This window comes from Nerophis ophidion, linkage group LG10 (assembly GCF_033978795.1).
Source record: "Nerophis ophidion isolate RoL-2023_Sa linkage group LG10, RoL_Noph_v1.0, whole genome shotgun sequence".
Taxonomy (NCBI): Eukaryota; Metazoa; Chordata; class Actinopteri; order Syngnathiformes; family Syngnathidae; genus Nerophis; species Nerophis ophidion.
In genome coordinates, this window is record NC_084620.1 from 5,418,818 (window position 1) to 5,440,880 (window position 22,063).

Below are 22,063 nucleotides of genomic sequence, written 5' to 3' on the forward strand. Positions count from 1 at the left end.
TATAAATCAAGATATTGAACAATTAAATACAGATATTACAAAGTGCATAATAGAAGCAGCCGAACAGAGCATACCAAGGAATAGTATAGGGAGAAGAAGGAAGATAGTGCCGTGGTGGACACAAGAGTGCACAGATGCAATACAAGAACGGAATAGAGCATTTAGAATATTGAGAAGAACACATAATTTCCAAGACATGATCCAGTATAAAAGGCATCAAGCTAGAGTAAGGTATGTTATTAAAAAAACAAGAAAACACCATTGGAGAACTTTTTGTGAAACACTAAATAGAACTACTCCTTTAAGCCAGGTGTGGGGAATGATCAAGAGAATGTCAGGGCTCAGAAAAGAACATAAAAATCATGTGATGAAAGATGGAATGCGGAGTGTGGTAGGAAATAAAGAAAAAGCAGAACTTTTAGCAAAAACCTTTGTTAAAGTGCACAGTAATGATAATTTGAAAAATGTAGAAAAACAAAAGAGAGAAGAAACAATTAGTGTAAATATTGAGGAAATGAAGGAAGACAACGATAATAGTTTTATCAACACTGTGGATATGACATTTTCTTTGGATGAAATGGTTCGAATTTTAAAAAAAGTTAAAAATACGACGGCAGGGAAAGACCTGGTGAGTTATCAAATGATCAAAAATTTAGGTAGCATCGGCAAAGAAGTGGTCTTGAAATTATATAATAGGATATATGAAGAAGGAAAATTACCAGATGAGTGGAAAACAGCTGTAATAATTCCAATATGCAAGCCAGGGAAAGATCCGGAAGAGGCAGGAAATTATAGGCCGATTGCATTGACCTCAAATTTGGGCAAAGTAATGGAAAAAATGATTAATGAAAGATTAATATATTATTTAGAGTCAAAAGAAATTATAAAAAACTACCAAAGTGGTTTTCGCAAAGCAAAAAGCACAAATGACCCAGCAGTGCAGCTGGAAGAGGAAATTAGAAAGGGACAAATAAATAAAGAAAGTATAATTGCGGTATTTTTTGACATAGAGAAAGCGTATGATATGTTGTGGAAACAGGGGTTGCTGATGAAACTAAATAGGATTGGGATTAGAGGAAGAATGTACAGATGGATAAAAGACTTTTTAACAAGTAGAACATTATTAGTAAAGATAGAAAATGAATATAGTAGAGAATACAAAGTGGAAAATGGGACCCCACAAGGTAGTATAATAAGTCCAGTACTATTTTCCATCATGATAAATGAAGTTTTTAGTGAAGTGGAAGGGTTAGTGGAGGTGGCATTGTTTGCTGATGATGGAGTGATGTGGAAGAGAGGTAGAAATACAAATTATATAGAAAAGAAGATTCAAAAAGCGGTAAATAATGTTCAAGACTGGGGGACGGCTTGGGGTTTAAGATTCTCTGTTGGAAAGACAAAAGTTATACATTTTACGAAGAGGAAAATACAAAACAAGCTCCAAATAAAACTCTATGGAGAAAACATAGAAGAGGTACAAGTTTTTAAATATTTAGGAATATGGTTTGATAAAAATATTAACTGGTCAACCCACATCAGCAAGATAATGGAGAAAAGTAAAAAGGTGTTAAATATAATGAGGGCTTTGAGGGGTAAAGATTGGGGGGCTGATAGGTTAACATTGAAAACAATATATATCACTTTAATTCGGTCTGTTATCGACTACGGATGCATTATTTATCGATCTGCTTCAAAAACTCTACTTGAGAAAATAGACCGGATCCAGTCGCAGGCGTTAAGATTATGTTGTGGAGCTACTAAATCTACTCCAGTGGCAGCATTACAAGTAGAAATGAAGGAAAAACCTTTGGACATGAGGAGAGATCAACTCTCAGCAGTTTATTGGGCAAACTTAAAAGGATCCAAGCAAGGACATCCAACCCGTCAAGTGCTAATAAATTGCCAAGAAAAAGGGAAGAAAAAAATTAATAGTTTTGGGTGGATAATAGGAGATATATGTAAAAAAACACAAATTGACAATATTAAAGTGAGCCCTACAGTACCAATTCCTGCAATACCACCGTGGATGTATGAAAACCCAAAGGTAGACATGCAGTTACTGAAGAATAGACATTTAAATAGTTACCAAATAGAACAACGGATTGAGGAAATGTTTTTTGATAATATTATGATATACACAGATGCATCAAAAACTATAAATAGTAAAGTAGGAGCTGCTGCAGTTATCCCACAGAGAAATATAGTGTTGAATAAAAGAATTAGTGATAAACTATCTGTTTTTACGGGGGAATTGGTAGCAATTTATATGGCAGTTAACTGGATAGAGGAAAACAAAGCTAGGAAAGTAGTCGTGTGCTCGGACTCCAGCAGTGCATTGACGAGCATAAAAAACATAACATCAGAAACAAGACTAGATATAGTTTATGAAATAGTTCAGGCAATCTACAGAATAAATAAAGCGGGAGGTGTGGTAACATTTCTCTGGGTTCCTGCTCATGTAGGAGTTGAGGGAAATGAGTTAGCTGATAGATACGCAAAACAAGCAACCACTAAAACAGAAGTAAACATGGAGATTAAGCACAGTAAAGAAGAAGTGAAGAGCATAATTAAGATAGAACACAATAAAAAGTGGCAGGATAATTGGAATAAGGAAACAAAAGGTAGAGAGTTTTACAAAGTCCAGAGGAAAGTAGGTGTAATGAGAGGAGGGGGTAGAAATAGGAAGGAAGAAGACATTATGACTAGAATGAGATTAGGGCATACATATCTAAATAGTTCACTAAAATTGATAGGCAAACATACTACAGGGCTGTGTGATTTTTGCCACCAGATAGAAAATGTTGACCATGTCTTAATACAATGTAGGAAATATAATAGAGAAAGAGAAATACTGGAAAATAAGTTAGCAAAAGAAAATATTAGGTTAGAAGTGGGAGATATATTAGGATTGCATTCAGAAAACATAGGATATAAAGCAATATACACATATTTAAAAAACACTGGGTTAAGTAAAAGAATATAGGGTAGGGATCCACCTCGGTCCACACTCCATTACAGTAGGTGGCGGTAATGCACACCAGAAGGTTGCTTGCCAACCGCCATAAAAACAAAAGAAGAAGAAGAAGAGGACGTTACAAGTCACGCGATAATACAGCCTCGAGTCACATGAAAGAGTCACCAGTGTGCAGTTGTTTTCCCCCTTCCTTCTGTATGTAGGGTTAAATACGTTGCATTTAAGTCTTTGACTTGTCGGGATTAAAGAAGAGATATGGACGAGGACGGACTTCCGATTGTGGGCTCTGGAGTTGATCTAACCAAGGTTGGCGTCCAGCTAGCATGTTAGCTTAGCCGGGAAATAAATGTAAACAGCTATCAGGGCAAACCTGAGATGCTATTGCTAGGCTGTTTGTACATTGCAGTAACTAAGCATCATATTGATTGATTGAAACTTTTATTAGTAGATTGCACAGTACAGTACATATTCCGTGCAATTGACCACTAAATGGTAACACCCGAAATGTTTTTTAAGTTGTTTAAGTCAGGGTCCACTTTAATCAATTCATGGTCTAGTGCGGTGCTTTTCAACCACTGTGCTGCGGCACACTAGTGTGCCCTGAGATACAGTCTGGTGTGCCGTGGGAGAGTGTCTAATTTCACCTATTTGGGTTAAAAATAAGAGTGGATCGTGAGATCGACAGGCGGATCGGTGCGGCGTCTTCAATAATGCGGACGTTGTACCGATCCGTTGTGGTGAAGAAGGAGCTGAGCCAGAAGGCAAAGCTCTCAATTTACGGTTCAATCTACGTTCCCATCCTCACCTATGGTCATGAGCTTAAGATAAGATCACGGGTACAAGCGGCCGAAATGAGTTTCCTCCGCCGTGTGGCGGGGCTCTCCCTTAGAGATAGGGTGAGAAGCTCTGCCATCCGGGAGGAACTCAAAGTAAAGCCGCTGCTCCTTCACATCGAGAGGAGCCAGATGAGGTGGTTCGGGCATCTGGTCAGGATGCCACCCGAACGCCTCCCTAGGGAGGTGTTTAGGGCACGTCCGACCGGTAGGAGGCCACGGGGAAGACCCAGGACACGTTGGGAAGACTATGTCTCCCGGCTGGCCTGGGAACGCCTCGGGATCCCCCCGGGAAGAGCTAGAGGAAGTGGCTGGGGAAAGGGAAGTCTGGGTTTCCCTGCTTAGGTTGTTGCCCCCGCGACCCGACCTCGGATAAGCGGAAGAAGATGGATGGATGGGTTAAAAATATTTTTTGCAAACCTGTAAATGATGTGTTGTTGTTGAGTGTCTGTGCCGTCTAGAGGTCTTCCATACCTATTTGCTTTGTAGATGTCGGAAACAGCGGGAGGCAGTATGCAGGTAAAAAGGTTTCTAATGCTTAAACCGGGGCTTCACGGTGGCAGAGGGGTTAGTGCGTCTGCCGCACAATACGAAGGTCCTGCAGTCCTGGGTTCAAATCCAGGCTCGGGATCTTTCTGTGTGGAGTTTGCATGTTCTCCCCGTGAATGCGTGGGTTCCCTCCGGGTACTCCGGCTTCCTCCCACTTCCAAAGACATGCACCTGGGGATAGGTTGATTGGCAACACTAAATTGGCCCTAGTGTGTGAATGTGAGTGTGAATGTTGTCTGTCTATCTGTGTTGGCCCTGTGATGAGGTGGCGACTTGTCCAGGGTGTACCCCGCCTTCCGCCCGATTGTAGCTGAGATAGGCGCCAGCGACCCCAAAAGGGAATAAGCGGTAGAAGATGGATGGATGCTTAAACCAAAAATAAACAAAAGTTGGGTGCCCCTAAGAAAAGGCATTGAAGCTAAGGGAAGGCTATGCAGAACCCAACTAAAATTGAACATGCTACAAAAGTAAACATAAACAGAATTCTGGACGACAGCAAAGACTTACTGTGGAGCAAAGTCCGAATATGACATGACAATCAATTTCCCCACAAAGAAGAATGAAAACAACTGAAATATTCTGGATTGCTAAAACAAAGTCGATGCGGGAAATATCGCTGAAAGGAAGACATGAAACTGCTACAGTGAAATACCAACAAAAAAAAGAGAAAAAGCCACCAAAATAAGAGTGAAAGACAAGAAGTAAAACACTACACACAAGAAAACAGCAAAAAAGTGAAAATAAGTCATGATGTGATGTGACAGGTGGTGACAGTACACCTACTTTGAGACAAGAGCTATAGTGATGCATGCTTGCTTATGCTTTAAGGTCATATCCGAAAATTGCGACAACCACATTTTACTGTTAAGTGAGTTTCAATTTTAAATCATTTCTGCTGGTGGTGTGCCTCGGCTCAAAAAAAGTTGAAAAACACTGGTCTAGTGCAGTGGTTCTCAACCTTTTTTCAATGATGTACCCCCTGTGAACATTTTTTTAATTCAAGTACCCCCTAATTAGAGCAAAGCATTTTTGGTTGAAAAAAGTAAAATACAGCACTGTGTCATCAGTTTCTGATTTATTAAATTGTATAACAGTGCAACATATTTCTCATTTGTAGTGGTGTGTCTTGAACTATTTGAAAAAAAAAGATATAAAAATAACTAAAAACTTAGGTATTTATCACATCGAAGTAATCATCAACTTAAAGTGCCCTCTTTGAGGATTGTAATACAATGAATCCATCTGGATTCATGAACTTAATTCTAAACATTTCTTCACAAAAAAATTTATATTTAACATCAATATTTATGGAACATGTCCTCCAAAAAATCTAGCTGTCAACACTGAATATTGCATTGTTGCATTTCTTTTCACAGTTTATGAACTTACATTCATATTTTGTTTAAGTATTATTCAATAAATATATTTATAAAGGATTTTTGAGTTGTTGCTATTTTTCAATAAATATATTTATGAAGGATTTCTGAATTGTTGCTATCCATCCATCCATTTTCTACCGCTTATTCCCTTTTGGGGTCGCGGGGGGCGCTGGCGCCTATCTCAGCTACAATCGGGCGGAAGGCGGGGTACACCCTGGACAAGTCGCCACCTCATCGCAGGGCCAACACAGATAGACAGACAACATTCACACTCACATTCACACACTAGGGCCAATTTAGTGTTGCCAATTAACCTATGTTGCTATTTTTAGAATATTACAAAAAAAATCTCACGTACCCCTTGGCAGACCTTCAAGTACCCACATTTGAGAACCACTGGTCTAGTGTGTGACCTACATGTGTGTTCATTCCCTGCAGGTTCCTGCCATTCAGCAGAGAAGAATTGTTGCTTTTCTCAACCAATTCATCGTTCACACTGTTCGCTTCCTCAACAACTTCTCTACAGTGTGTGAGGAGGTTTGTATTCCACTCACCTCTGCTCCGGGTCATAATGGTCCAGCTCACATGTTGAACTTTTGCCACAGAAACTTGCCAACATTTCCCTGCGCATCCAGCAGATAGAAACCACACTGTGCATTTTGGAGGCCAAGGTTGGTTCTTGTTTTTTTTCTTCGTAGCCATCGACTCCTCTCTGATTGAATATCTTCACGCTCTTGAGCAGCTGTCCTCCATCCCTGGCCTGGAGGACGTCACCGTAGATGCAGTGGGACATTCCCAACCTGTCCAGACCAACGGAACCAATGCTCACAGTCAGACGGACGGTCCACCAGCTGGGATGCTTCCTCCTCCAGAGGTACAAACAGTTTTATACAAATGCAGGGTTTCCATGGGTTATTAAAAAGCATTAAACGTGTTTTGCGAAAATTAAGGCTTCAAATGGCATTAAAAAGCATGAACCTCAACTCCATGTCCAGAGGCATTCAGAATAAACATACTATTAGCTAGTCACAAGTCGGCGTTTGAAGGCAGGCAGCAGTTATTGGTGCCGCAATTCTTTGGCGGGACCAACAAAGCAGCTGGCAGCTGCTGCTACCACTTCAAGATAAAACAAAACACATCTGTAGATTAAATGAAAATAGGTTATACTTGTATAGCGCTTTTCTACCTTCAAGGTACTCAAAGCGCTTTGACACTATTTCCACATTCACACACACATTCACACTGATGGCGGGAGCTGCCATGCAAGGCCCTAACCACCATCAGGAGCAAGGGTGAAGTGTCTTGCTCAAGAACACAACGGACGTGACGCGGTTTGGTAGAAGGTGGGGATTGAACCAGGAACCCTCAGGTTGCTGGCACAGCCACTCTCGCAACCGTGCCACACCGTCCCCAATTACATTAGATCAGACGGTTTTGTGAGCCGGGCTTCACGGTGGCAGAGGGGTTAGTGCGTCTGCCTCACAATACGAAGTTCCTGCAGTCCTGGGTTCAAATCCAGGCTTGGGATCTTTCTGTGTGGAGTTTGCATGTTCTCCCCGTGAATGCGTGGGTTCCCTCCGGGTACTCCGGCTTCCTCCCGCTTCCAAAGACATGCACCTGGGGATAGGTTGATTGGCAACACTAAATTGGCCCTAGTGTGTGAATGTAAGTGTGAATGTTGTCTATCTGTGTTGGCCCTGTGATGAGGTGGCGACTTGTCCAGGTGGGATTAACGCTTGACTGTCACAGTGCGTGCATTTATATAGACAAACAAGCATTATATACTTACGGACATAAGTCTGGGCCTATATTCAATCAAACCATTCATCGAACGATAAAGAAAAATGAACTTAGTAACTTTGCTGTGTTGGACTTTCGATAAGGTGACAACTTGTCCAGGGTGTGCCCTGCCTTTCACCCAAATGCACATAGGATATGCTCCAGCCACCCCGTAGGGACAAGCGGTAGAAAATGGATGGATGGATGGACTTTGCAATCATTGATTAATTGCCATATCTGTGTGTGTTTATTTTCTTCGTCTCTTGCTTTCAATCAAGGTGCAAGAGGCTTCACTCTGTACATCACTCTCAGCACCTGAAAACGTTTATTTTTAAGCAGAATCATGAAATGTAAATCCTCTTGTCAGTCATCCACAACTTTTGTCTCGGTGGGTGGAAGAGGGAATGCTAACTTACACACACAAGATGCACTGACAGAGAGCCTCGCAAGTCGCTAGTGAGAAGCACTACAGGGTAAAAAAAAAAATGCACTTGAAAATGTTTAGTATTGAAGTGCTGTTTTTCTAAGAGATTGAGTATCAAAATTATTTGTATGGTTTATTTATTTAGGATAATTCAAGTTATTGGCCCGGGCTTCACGGTGGCAGAGGGGTTAGTGCGTCTGCCTCACAATACGAAGGTCCTGCAGTCCTGGGTTCAAATCCAGGCTTGGGATCTTTCTGTGTGGAGTTTGCATGTTCTCCCCGTGAATGCGTGGGTTCCCTCCGGGTACTCCGGCTTCCTCCCACTTCCAAAGACATGCACCTGGGGATAGGTTGATTGGCAACACTAAATTGGCCCTAGTGTGTGAATGTGAGTGTGAATGTTGTCTGTCTATCTGTGTTGGCCCTGTGATGAGGTGGCGACTTGTCCAGGGTGTACCCTGCCTTCCGCCCGATTGTAGCTGAGATAGGCGCCAGCGCCCCCCGCGACCCCGAAAGGGAATAAGCGGTAGAAAATGGATGGATGGATGGGTTTTGTGAGCCAATTCTAATTCACCAGAAAGTAACAGTTCAATATTACCATTGTTAAATGCTTACAATTTTAACTCTACAGGCAGTTGTAAGCGCTTGACTATATACAATAACTATATGCAGGAGAAAATGGGGACTTAATTTACCGTATTTTTTGGACCATAGGGCTGCACTGCCAATGAGCGGATCTGTATAGGTCTTTTTTAAACACAAAAAGCACATTAAATGGGGTGATATTATGATTTTTTCCTAAATTTAAATCACTATCTTGTGGTCCAATAACATGTTATGGTGGTTCTTTGGTGAAAGTGTTGCATAGATTATGTTTTACTGACCAGTTTCAAGTCGCTTTCTGAGCGTCTCCTCAGGATGCAGCGTTTTGTGGGCGGTCTTATTTACGTGGCTCACCTTCGACAGCCTCTTCTCCCCGTCATCTTTGTTGTAGCGGTGTAGCGTGCAAGGACGGGAGTTGAAGAAGTGTCCAAAGACGGAGTTAACTGTTTAAATGCCATTCATACTTTATTTAAATCAATAACGAAGCAGCTTCTTCTCATCTGTAGCTCAATATAATGCAACATTAACGCAGGAAATGTGTCCCGTGAAAAAACGTACAACCGGAACCCCCTAATAACTAAAGTTCTGTGGGTGATTTATGTAAATCCAGTACAGTTTTTAGCGCTTTGATAGCTAGTCTACTGACAGCTATAAGTAAGAGCTTTAAACTACTTTATATTAGAAATGTCAACAGCGCAAAATGAATGGCACATAAGAAGATAGAGACAATGCGGACTTGTGCACATTTTCAGGACTTATGCAGATCCCACATACACATCAGCAGGTAACAAAAGGTAAGAAAAGTTGGTTTTGCATAATACTGCAAAACAAAACGCCAGGTAATATGCCATTTTGTGGTCCTTATACACACACCATAATAATACTCGTATGTTTAATGCGCCGACAATTCATCAAGCAGTGCGGCTTCATAGCTTACCGAAGTCGTACTAAAAACATTTTGACAGATTTTTGAGCGACGTGGGTAATGTTCAACTTTCTCACTGGAACATTTAAAGTTTTGGTGTTGTTTATCCATCCATCCATCCATTTTCTACCGCTTATTCCCTTTCGGGTCGCGGGGGGCGCTGGCGCCTATCTCAGCTACAATCGGGAAGAAGGCGGTGTACACCCTGGACAAGTCGCCACCTCATCGCAGGGCCAACACAGATAGGCAGACAACATTCACACTCACATTCACACACTAGGGCCAATTTAGTGTTGCCAATCAACCTATCCCCAGGTGCATGTTTTTGGAAGTGGGAGGAAGCCGGAGTACCCGGAGGGAACCCACGCATTCACGGGGAGGACATGCAAACTTCACACAGAAAGATCCCGAGCCTGGATTTGAACCCAGGACTGCAGGACCTTCGTATTGTGAGGCAGACGCACTAACCCCTCTTCCACCGTGAAGCCCTTGGTGTTGTTTACTGTCCTCATATTGCAGTCTACGTGTATCTCTTATGTATGACTGCCATCTACTGGTCACACTTATCATTACACCATGTACCAAATAAAGTAGCTTCGAGGTCAGTAAGCACAACCAGAATCATACCGTACATTAAGCCAGTGTTCTTCAACCTTTTTTGAGCTAAGGCACATTTTTTGTGGTGAAAAAATGCGGAGGCACACCACCAGCAGAAATTATTAAAAAACTTGTCTCAAAGTAGGTGTACTGTCACCACCTGTAACATCACACCCCGACTTATTTGGACTTTTTTGCTGCTTTCCTGGCTTCACGGTGGCGGAGGGGTTGGTGCGTCTGCCTCACAATACGAAGGTCCAGAGTAGTCAGGGTTCAATCCCGGGCTTGGGATCTTTCTGTGTGGAGTTTGCATGTTCTCCCCGTGAATGCGTGGGTTCCCTCCGGGTACTCCGGCTTCCTCCCACTTCCAAAGACATGCACCTGGGGATAGGTTGATTGGCAACACTAAATTGGCCCTAGTGTGTGAATGTGAGTGTGAATGTTGTCTGTCTATCTGTGTTGGCCCTGCGATGAGTTGGCGACTTGTCCAGGGTGTACCCCGCCTTCCGCCCGATTGTAGCTGAGATAGGCGCCAGCGACCCCAAAGGGAATAAGCGGTAGAAAATGGAGGGATGGATGGATGCTGTTTTCCTGTGTGTAGTCTTTTACTTCTTGTCTTGCACTCCTATTTTGATGGCTTTTTCTCTTTTTTAGGTATTTTCCTGTAGCAGTTTCATGTCTTCTTTTGAGCGATATTTCCCGCACCTACTTTGTTTTAGCAATCAACAATATTGCAGTTCTTTCTTCGTGGGGACATTGTTGATTGTCATGTCATGTCCGGATGTACTTTGTGGACGCTGTCTTTGCTCCACAGTAAGTCTTTGCTGTCGTCCAGCATTCTGTTTTTGTTTACTTAGTAGCCAGTTCAGTTTTAGATTTGTTCTGCATAACCTTCCCTAAGCTTCAATGCCTTTTCTTAGGGGGACTCAACTTTTTTTTATTTTTGGTTCAAGCATTAGATACTTTTTTACCTGCACGTTGCCTCCCGCTGTTTCCGACATCTACAAAGCTATTAACTACCGACTGCCACCTACTGATATGAAAGAGTATTACACGGTTACTCTGCCGAGCTCTAGACAGCACCGACACTAAATAACAACAACACATCATTTGCAGACTATAATTACTGGTTTGCAAAAATATTTTTAACCCAAGTAGGTGAAATGAGACAATCTCCCACGGCACACCAGACTGTATCCCACACTAGTGTGCCGCGGGACAGTGGTTGAAAAACACTGCATTAAGCGCACCGGGTTATAAGGCGCATTGTCAAGTTTTGAGAAAATGAAAGGATTTTAAGTGCGCCTTATAGTCTGAAAAATATGGTAAGTGGCATTAAAAAGCATTACATTAGATTTGCTGTCACCTGCAAAAACCCTGTAAAGAGCACATCTCCTTTATCCAGTTTCCGTCTTCCCTGTTGTAGGCTCCTCAAAGCGCTCCCGAGGATGTGACAAAAGAGGTGAACGTCATGACTGTCGCCAAGGATCCTCGCTATGCCAGATATCTGAAGATGGTTCAAGTGGTGAGTGTCTTCTATCAGAGGACAATATACCGTATTTCCTTGAATTACCGCCGGGCATGAAATATGCGCCTGCCTTGAATTGCTGCCGGGTCAAACTCGCTCCCCAAATTTATTAGCGCATGCTTACTTTAGCCGCCGGGTCAAAGTCGTGACGTCAAGAGTGACGCTTCCCCTGTCGTCATTTCCAAAATGGCGAAGGAGGTTTTTTTTTGCTTTTACTATGTTTAAACCAGGGGTCTTGGTCCACAGCCATACAGATCACACTGATGGTTGTGATGTAAAAAAAACTTGTCTTTAACACTCGTACTTATATGCGCCACACTCTGTGAACCCACACCAAACACATTTCTGGAGAACATTGGCTCTGTAACACATTATAAACACAACATAAAAATTACCCAGAATTCCAATGCATCCATTACTCAATCAATCAATCAATGTTTACTTATATAGCCCTAAATCACTAGTGTCTCAAAGGGCTGCACAAACCACCACGACATCCTCGGTAGGCCCACATAAGGGCAAGGAAAACTCACACCCAGTGGGACATCGGTGACAATAATGACCCAGTGGGACGTCGGTGACAATGATGACTATGAGAACCTTAGAGAGGAGGAAAGCAATGGATGTCGAGCGGGTCTAACATGATACTGTGAAAGTTCAATCCACAATGGATACAACACAGTCGCGAGAGTCCAGTCCAAAGCGGATCCAACACAGCAGCGAGAGTCCCGTTCACAGCGGAGCCAGCAGGAAACCATCCCAAGCGGAGGCGGATCAGCAGCGCAGAGATGTCCCCAGCCGATACACAGGCAAGCAGTACATGGCCACCGGATCGGACCGGACCCCCTCCACAAGGGACAGTGGGACATAGAAGAAAAAGAAAAGAAACGGCAGATCAACTGGTCTAAAAAGGGAGTCTTTTTAAAGGCTAGAGTATACAAATGAGTTTTAAGGTGAGACTTAAATGCTTCTACTGAGGTGGCATCTCGAACTGTTACCGGGAGGTCATTCCAGAGTACTGGAGCCCGAACGGAAAACGCTCTATAGCCCGCAGACTACTCCTGGCTATATTATACGTGTGCCGGTTGTGATGGGCGGGGTTGGGGGCGCGTGTATAATATATAGCCAAGAGTCATGGATGCATTGGAATTCTGGGTAATTCTTATGTTGCGTTTATAATGTGTTACGGTGCCAATGTTCTTCAGAAATGTGTTTGGTGTGGGTTCACAGAGTGTGGCGCATATTAGTAAGAGTGTTAAAGTTGTTTATATCACAACCATCAGTGTAGAAGGTATGGCTGTTGACCAAGTAGGCATTGCAATCTCGTATGAGAAGCAGCGATATGCACGCGTCCGACTGGCACGCAGATAGCATGGTGTAAAGGTGGGCGCGATGACATGTTGTAGAGCATTGGTCCCCAACCACCGGGCCGCGGCAGCAGTAGAATTTATTACTATTTCTTTTTTTTTTATATCACACTCAATTTTTTACAGCATGCCATTGGTAAGCGTTGGGGTGAGAAGAGGTTTTAAAATTATTAGCGCCTGCTTACTATTACCGCATGCCTTAAATAAGCGCCCCGGTGGCTATTCAAGGAAATACGGTATACCTTGTTGTGTGTTTTCTTTGATGTGTTGCTGTCGGCAGGGAGTTCCAGTGATGGCCATCAGGAATAAAATGACCCTGGAAGGTTTGGACCCAGACTTGTTGGATAAGCCAGACGCCCCAGTGCCCGACGGAGGGGGAAAGAACCTGGAAGAGCAGGACGTGGACGGCAACACTTCGGACAGCGAGTCGTCCTTTAGTGACTGACGGATGTCCCGGCCTGTCTGGAAGCGGGCTAGCAAGTAGATGAATGTGTCAAGTGGCTATTCTAAGTGCACTAGCTTGTAGCATCTAGTGGCTATTCCACTCAGTGTACTACAACACTCTTTAATGAGTAAAGCCTGGATTATGCTTGAATCAATGCGCCTTCCTCTTTAACACCATTTTTTATAGCTCTTTGTCTGGGTTTAACGCGTGATGTGCAATTCTCTGCGACTTTATTGCTTGTTCGACCATTTTATTAGCTTTTTAGCTTCCTTGGTGGTGACAGAACAACGGAAAATAAAGAGAATCCGAGAGTGTAATTGGAGCTGAGACTAATCATTGTATTTCAACAGTCACTTTTAATGTAAATGTTGATCTATAATCAGAAAGTGGGCTGGACCCGCTCTGAATGAGTCGTTCACTGTTCACCCAGGAAGTCATCTAGTACGAGCCAAGCAAAAACATTCTTTACAATGTGCACATCAAGCTTTGCAGGAGGAGCAAACCGATTTAATGTACGCTTCGGCCTGGACGCAGCAGCATATCCCAGGCTTTACACTCTAAATGTCCAATGAGGACGTTCTAGTTCTCCCTAAAAGCCCAGTTAAGATAAACATTTAACTGCTAAGTTGCAGAAAGCTGAAATGTTTTTTGGTAAATATTTTTGCCTCAAGTAGGGTGCCAAACATGACTAATTGTATGAAATAAAATAAAAAAGCCAATGTTCTACTTAGCATGCAGTTGTTGGTTTTTTTATTGATTGATTGATTATTGATTGATTGATTGAGACGGGCTTCACGGTGGCAGAGGGGTTAGTGCGTCTGCCTCACAATACGAAGGTCTTGCAGTCCTGGGTTCAAATCCAGGCTTGGGATCTTTCTGTGTGGAGTTTGCATGTTCTCCCCCGTGAATGCGTGGGTTCCCTCCGGGTACTCCGGCTTCCTCCCACTTCCAAAGACATGCACCTGGGGATAGGTTGATTGGCAACACTAAATTGGCCCTAGTGTGTGAATGTGAGTGTGAATGTTGTCTATCTGTGTTGGCCCTGCGATGAGGTGGCGACTTGTCCAGGGTGTACCCCGCCTTCCGCCCGATTGTAGCTGAGATAGGCGCCAGCGCCTCCCGCGACCCCAAAAGGGAATAAGCGGTAGGAAATGGATGGATGCACGGTACAGTACATATTCCGTACAATTGACCACTAAATGGTAACACCCGAATAAGTTTTTCAACTTGTTTAAGTCGGGGTCCACGTTAATCAATTCATGGTACAAATATATACTATCAGCATAATACAGTCATCACACAAGTTAATCATCACCGTATATACATTGAATTATTTACATTATTTACAATCCGGGGGTTGGGGTGGAGGGGTTAAGTTTGGTTGATATCAGCATTTCAGTCAACAATTATATCAGTGAACATAGTGAGTTCAGAAAGCACAAGAACAAGTCTATAAATTTGATCATTTACAATCCGGGGGCAGTGGTTCTCAACCTTTTTTCAGTGATGTACCCCCTGTGAACATTTTTTTTTAATTCAAGTACCCCCTAATCAGAGCAAAGCGTTTTTGGTTGCAAAAAAAGAGATAGAGAAGTAAAATACAGCACTATGTCAACAGTTTCTGATTCATTAAATTGTATAACAGTGCAAAATATTGCTCATGTCTTTCTTGAACTATTTGGAAAAAACGACATAAAAATAACTAAAAACTTGTTGAAAAATGAACAAGTGATTCAAATATAAATAAAGATTTCTACACATAGAAGTAATCATCAACTTAAAGTGCCCTCTGGGGATTGTAATAGAGATCCATCTGGATTCATGAACTTAATTTTAAACATTTCTTCACAAAAAATCTTTAACATAAATATTTATGGAACATGTCCACAAAAAATCTAGCTCTCAACACTGAATATTGCATTGTTGTATTTTTTTCACAGTTTATGAACTTACATTCATATTTCATTGAAGTATTATTCAATAAATATATTTATAAAGAATTTTTAAATTGTTGCTCTTTTTAGAATATTTAAAAAAAAATCTCACGTACCCTTTGGCGTACCTTCAAGTACCCCCAGGGGTACACGTACCCCCATTTGAGAACCACTGGTCTAGGGTTGTAGTTGCCTGGAGGTGTTGTTTTAGTGCAGTTTTGAAGGAATATAGAGATGCTCTTACTTTTATACCTGTTGGGAGTGCATTCCACATTGATGTGGCATAGAAAGAGAATGAGTTAAGACCTTTGTTAGATCGAAATCTGGGTTTAACGTGGTTTGTGGAGCTCCCCCTGGTGTTGTGGTTATGGCGGTCATTTACGTTAAGGAAGTAGTTTGACATGTACTTTGGTATCAGGGAGGTGTAGCGGATTTTATAGACTAGGCTCACTGCAAGTTGTTTGAGTCTGTCCTCCACGCTGAGCCAGCCCACTCTGAAGTTACTTCATTTATTTACTAAAATTCAATGAAATTGTGTTCTGGTTTCGTGTTCTTTCCGCTTTACAGCTGCCACCAGAGAGCGACAAAATCATTAATTCACCAATTATTAAATACAATTTTGGACTAAATGGTGTAAAAAACTCACCGTATATTGTGCCGAAACAGCATGTACGTTTGTAGTTGCTGACGTTTAGTTCATTTAAAATCACTTCGAGGTGTAAAAACTTCCAAACTAAGTCAAGAAAAATCCCATGTTAATGGGATTTTGTTCTCTCTTAATGCTTTTGTTCTCTGTTTTTATTTGCTAATTTCTTCTGGTGGAGCATTTTACGTCGATCTCTGCTGTCCTAAGGATAGGATAGGTCTTTATTGTCATTGCAACAAGTACAACGAAACTTTGTTTTCAGCACAAACCTGTTCAAGATTAGACCAACAAACAGGGTACAGGGTTACAGAACAGGAACACTGATGGGTCGCCACAAGGCGCCCCGTAAAAGATGGGGAAAAAGGTAAACGCTGGGGAAAGATGAGTAAAAAAATACAATCCAGACTGGGCTCCTAAGGGGGCCCAGTCTGGAGTGGGAAAAAAAACCTCCATAGCAAAGCACATATACATAGTACAAAATACATCTCGAGATATCTAGCAACAGAGGGTAGGTAGTTTAAGGTCATGGTGGTAGGCCGCAGCTCTCAGGCGCTGACCATCTATTCATCACCCCTATGGGATTTGCGTCGAGGGCGTTGGGTTGGGGGGGATGGGGTGTGTATGTGTGGCGTATATGTTTTTGGATGTGTGTGTGTGTAAGCTCATAGTGTGTCTGTGTTCCTCGGCCTTGATGTATTGCAGTCGCTAGTCCAAAGTCAACAACAGGTGTGTGTCCATGAAAGACAATTAAGCTACATTAGATAGCTGCTACAAGCTTTGCGACTTCCTGCCTTGAATGTCGCTCGAATGCCTTGATTGATTGATTGAAACTTTTATTAGTAGATTGCACAGTACAGTACATATTCCGTACAATTGACCACTAAATGGTAACACCCGAATAAGTTTTTCAACTTGTTTAAGTCGGGGTCCACGTTAATCAATTCATGCTATCATAGCGTCTAGCTTTAAGAGTTTAAGGCTTCTTTGTAATTGCCTATTTTCAGCTAACTTATTGTACAAATGTAACATTGACATACCTTCGCTGTGATTAGTAATAAAGTGGATCAAAATAAAGCACAAAACCGCAATAAAGTTTGATGGTCAAGTTTTACTTCAAGTTCTCTGAATGCTAGCTTTAAAAGCTTAGCTTAAAATGACACCAATTCATATTTTAATGGCTCTTAAGTTCATTACACTCACATAGTACCATAACTGTAGTAATAGATCCTGAGCAAGATGAAGGAAAATATGATTTGACATTAAAGCACCATTCAAAAAGAAGAGCACATAATACAAAAGAATGTACAAAATGTTACCTTTAGTTGATGCTTGTTGGCTCTACTTGATAAATCACTGAAAGTAGAGAGGCACTATTTCCCCTGTCACACCAATAATACCCCAATGTGATATAGATTGACGTCCTGCTATCAATTGCAGAAACATTAGTAAGATAAAAAAATACTTACGGTTTCATTTCATCATTGAAAACATTTTTAGAAACATTTAAGAATAGTAAATATTTCTCACAGGCTTTGATTGAGCCCTTACATTTCATAATAATACGGTAATCCACAATAAGGCAGGTACTCTGGAGAAATCTCACAATAAATGACATTACAAAAATAATGCACGTCCAGTGGCTCAGAGGAAAATCACAAATGCCGATTTACAAACAGCCGTGTTGAAAATTGCGCACGTCTAAAAGGGACAAACGGTGGAAAAATGGATGTATCACAGTATCATGTTAGACCCGCTCGACATCCATTGCTTTCGGTCCCCTAGAGGGGGGGGGTTGCCCACATCTGAGGTCCTCTCCAAGGTTTCTCATAGTCAGCATTGTCACTGGCGTCCCACTGGATGTGAATTCTCCCTGCCCACTGGGTGTGAGTTTTCCTTGCCCTTTTGTGGGTTCTTCCGAGGATGTTGTAGTCGTAATGATTTGTGCAGTCCTTTGAGACATTTGTGATTTGGGGCTATATAAATAAACATTGATCGATTGATTGATGAACGGCTCTGAATGATCCAGAAGATCTGTTAGATGTAAACTTGTGTTTTATCATGCTGGTGTTCAAGTCTTGGCTGTGGGGCTAACTTAGGACACTCTTTGAAGGACGTAAAGGATCCCGATGTTGTCGATGGTGACAAACGTGGAGAAGTCCGCTGACACGTGCATCTTCTTCAAAGCGCTTCCCGTCGGGTAGAAGGTCTGCAGGGCTTCGCCTCGGTCCACGTCCCACCACTGGATGGCAACACAAATAGAAATAAACAGATCAAGGGAACAAATATACAGTGTTAGTTCCATCCATCCATCCATCCATCCATCTTCTTCCGCTTATCCGAGGTCGGGTCGCGGGGGCAGCAGCCTAAGCAGGGAAGCCCAGGCTTCCCTCTCCCCAGCCACTTCGTCTAGCTCTTCCCGGGGGATCACGAGGCGTTCCCAGACATTGTCTTCCCCGTGGCCTCCTACCGGTTGGACGTGCCCTAAACACCTCCCTCGGGAGGCGTTCGGTTGGCATCCTGACCAGATGCCCGAACCACCTCATCTGGCTCCTCTCGATGTGAAGGAGCAGCGGCTTTACTTTGAGTTCCTCCCGGATGGCAGAGCTTCTCACCCTATCTCTAAGTGAGAGCCCCGCCACACGGCGGAGGAAACTCATTTCGGCCGCTTGTACCCGTGATCTTATCTTAAGCTCATGACCATAGGTGAGGATGGGAACGTAGATCGACCGGTAAATTGAGAGCTTTGCCTTCCGGCTCAGCTCCTTTTTCACCACAACGGATCGATACAACGTCCGCATTACTGAAGACGCCGCACAGATCCGCCTGTATTAGTTAATATTATACATTTAAAGGGGTCATATCATGATTTGTTTTCTACATTTACATCTAAGAAGGACAGCTCCAGACTTGAGAAACTGATCAGGCGGGCCGGTTCTACAATCGGAATGAAACTGGACTCACTGGTGACGGTGGCAGAGAAGAGGACTGTGGACAAACTAGTGAGCATCCTGGATGATGCCAGTCACCCTCTGCATAGTGTTATCAGTAGCCAGAGGAGCCTGTTCAGTGCAGGACTAATAGACTCAAGAACTCCTTTGTCCCACACACCATTAGACTGTACCATGAATTGATTAACATGGACCCCGACTTAAACAAGTTGAAAAACTTATTCGGGTGTTACCATTTAGTGGTCAATTGTACGGAATATGTACTGTACTGTGCAATCTACTAATAAAAGTATCAATCAATCAATCAATCAATACAACTCCTCTCTGGGACGGGGGACGGGGGGTACTAGGATGACAGGGGATGCAAAACATCCATCCATCCATCCATCCATTTTCTACCGCTTATTCCCTTTCGGGGTCGCGGGGGGCGCTGGCGCCTATCTCAGCTACAATCGGGCGGAAGGCGGGGTACACCCTGGACAAGTCGCCACCTCATCCCAGGGCCAACACAGATAGACAGACAACATTCACACTCACATTCACACACTAGGGCCCATTTAGTGTTGCCAATCAACATTAACAGTGCAATACGTTTTCATAACATGGTCACTACATGGGCGGGTGTAGCTCGGTTGGTAGAGCGGCCGTGCCAGCAACTTGAGGGTTCCAGGTTCGATTCCCGTTTCCGTCATCCTAGTCACTGCCGTTGTGTCCTTGGGCAAGACACTTTACCCACCTGCTCCCAGTGCCACCCACACTGGTTTGAATGTAACTTAGATATTGGGTTTCACTATGTAAAGCGCTTTGAGTCACTAGAGAAAAGCGCTATATAAATATAATTCACAATTCACATACTGCCTACTTTGTCTTGTTATATTCTTATTTTACGGTTATATTGTTATTCCCATTGTTTTTATTCTTTTTGTAATATTTCTCTATTTTGTTTCCTTTTAAACCCCCATTATTTACTTTTTACTTTTTTTTAAATTGATCTCAACTCTGTACACTGCTGCTGGAATTTTAATTTCCTGAAGGAACTCTCCTGAAGGAATCAATAAAGTACTATCTATCTATCTATCTATCTATCTATTTAAAACACTTCTTTGTGGTCTACATAACATGTAATCATAGATTTAGTTTTACAGACTCCTTTCCAAACCGCTTTTTTGCTCCGTTTTAAAAGAGTTTACTTTGAGAGGCGGAGTTGTTAGATACAGATGAACCTCTCCTTACCATGACCTCTCACGCTGGAGGAGCATTCGCCTCGCAGAAATGTTTTGTAGTTTGTGTTTTTATAGCTTTTTTAGACTTTGGTGACTGCCACCAGCCACCTATTTTAAGTGACTTTTACTGCAACACAACATCCCAGCTGATATAGCAAGATCAGCAAACTCTCCATAGTTTTGTTGTCAGTACGAAGGAAGGAGGCGAAAATGCGGGCAGATGAGAGAGAGGAACTAAACCAGGCTACAAACAGGTCAGGAACTATACGCTGAACAGTTACAGAGTCTGTAACTGTCTAATGCAGGCCTGGGCAATTATTTTGACTTGGGGGGGCCGAATTTAGAGGAAAAAATGTGCCTCGGGGCTGGTATATCGGATTTTTAAGAACACTAATACGAAACCTCACAATAATATCTGATTGAATGCTAAAAACGTTATGATGGACCGCCTTGAAAAACGGAATGGAATTCCAAGCTTTTTTACTGAATGAGACACCCAGAATGTACATGACAATACAGAATGTGGGATTTACAATATTAACTATGTGAAGTGAAGTGAATCATTTGTATACTCTAGCCTTTAAATAGACTCCCTTTTTAGACCAGTTGATCTGCCGTTTCTTTTCTTTTTCTTCTATGTCCCACTCTCCTTTGTGGAGGGGGTCCGGTCCGATCCGGTGGCCATGTACTGCTTGCCTGTGTATCGGCTGGGGACATCTCTGCGCTGCTGATCCGCCTCCACTTGGGATGGTTTCCTGCTGGCTCCGCTGTGAACGGGACTCTCGCTGCTGTGTTGGATCCGCTTTGGACTGGACTCTCGCGACTGTGTTGGATCCATTATGGATCGAACTTTCACAGTATCATGTTAGACCCGCTCGACATCCATTGCTTTCCTCCTCTCCAAGGTTCTCATAGTCATCATTGTCACCGACGTCCCACTGGGTGTGAGTTTTCCTTGCCCTTATGTGGGCCTACTGAAGATGTCGTAGTGGTTTGTGCAGCCCTTTGAGACACTAGTGATTTAGGGCTATATAAGTAAACATTGATTGATTGATTGATAGCGCTTTTCTCAAGTGGCTCAAAGCGCTTTACATAGTGAAACCCAATATCTAAGTTACATTTAAAGCAGTGTGGGGTGGCACTGGGAGCAGGTGGGTAAAGTGTCTTGCCCAAGGACACAACGGCAGTGACTAGGATGGCGGAAGCGGGGATCGAACCTGCAACCCTCAAGTTGCTGACACGGCCACTCTACCGACCGAGCTATACTGCCATGTATTCATATAGTGATGAATACATGGCCTATAGGACATAAAGGTAGTGTGTGTATAGTCTGTGATATCATGAAGAACCCAGCAGAAGTAGAGGGTTTGAGAATCAGTGAATAAAATCAGTCGCATGAATTTTGGTAGGGACTAAAAAAAACTGAGGTATTGCTGGAATTGTGAAGTGAATTATATTTATATAGCGCTTTTCTCTAGTGACTCAAAGCGCTTTACATAGTGAAACCCAATATCTAAGTTACATTTAAAGCAGTGTGGGGTGGCACTGGGAGCAGGTGGGTAAAGTGTCTTGCCCAAGGACACAACGGCAGTGACTAGGATGGCGGAAGCGGGGATCGAACCTGCAACCCTCAAGTTGCTGACACGGCCACTCTACCAACCGAGCTATACGATAAAACACTGAATATTGACAACGTATGAACGCCACAACCCCTCTGGATCGACATATTTTACAATCAAGTGAAACGCAACAAACACAGCTAAATATAAACACTAAAAAACAAACAAATAAAAAAAAAAACACTTTTCAGACTAGCCATACTGGAAACACTCTGTGGAAACGCTCCACACCCACACTGCTCAGTACCTCGTCTGAAATGCTGTGACTTAGATGACCATAGTAACTAATT

At 42.7% G+C, this 22,063-nt stretch overlaps 2 protein-coding genes across 2 annotated transcripts in view; one reads left to right on the forward strand and one right to left on the reverse strand.

Annotated features, from left to right (window-relative positions):
* Positions 1 to 3,091: 3,091 nt before the first annotated feature.
* washc3 (WASH complex subunit 3) lies at positions 3,092 to 14,133 on the forward strand. Its single transcript, XM_061912162.1, has 6 exons — positions 3,092 to 3,280; positions 6,174 to 6,272; positions 6,341 to 6,406; positions 6,478 to 6,609; positions 11,490 to 11,588; positions 13,239 to 14,133. The coding sequence occupies exons 1-6, from the start codon at positions 3,230 to 3,232 to the stop codon at positions 13,401 to 13,403; spliced, it is 612 nt and encodes a 203-aa protein (XP_061768146.1). The 5' UTR covers positions 3,092 to 3,229; the 3' UTR covers positions 13,404 to 14,133.
* A 2,938-nt stretch (positions 14,134 to 17,071) lies between these two features.
* The window catches only part of apaf1 (apoptotic peptidase activating factor 1), a 33,999-nt gene continuing 29,007 nt past the window's right edge, over positions 17,072 to 22,063 (reverse strand). The window contains exon 27 of the mRNA XM_061912157.1: positions 17,072 to 18,222. Coding sequence (XP_061768141.1) covers positions 18,076 to 18,222 — 147 coding nt within the window. The 3' untranslated portion in view covers positions 17,072 to 18,075. The remainder of the gene's footprint in view (positions 18,223 to 22,063) is intronic.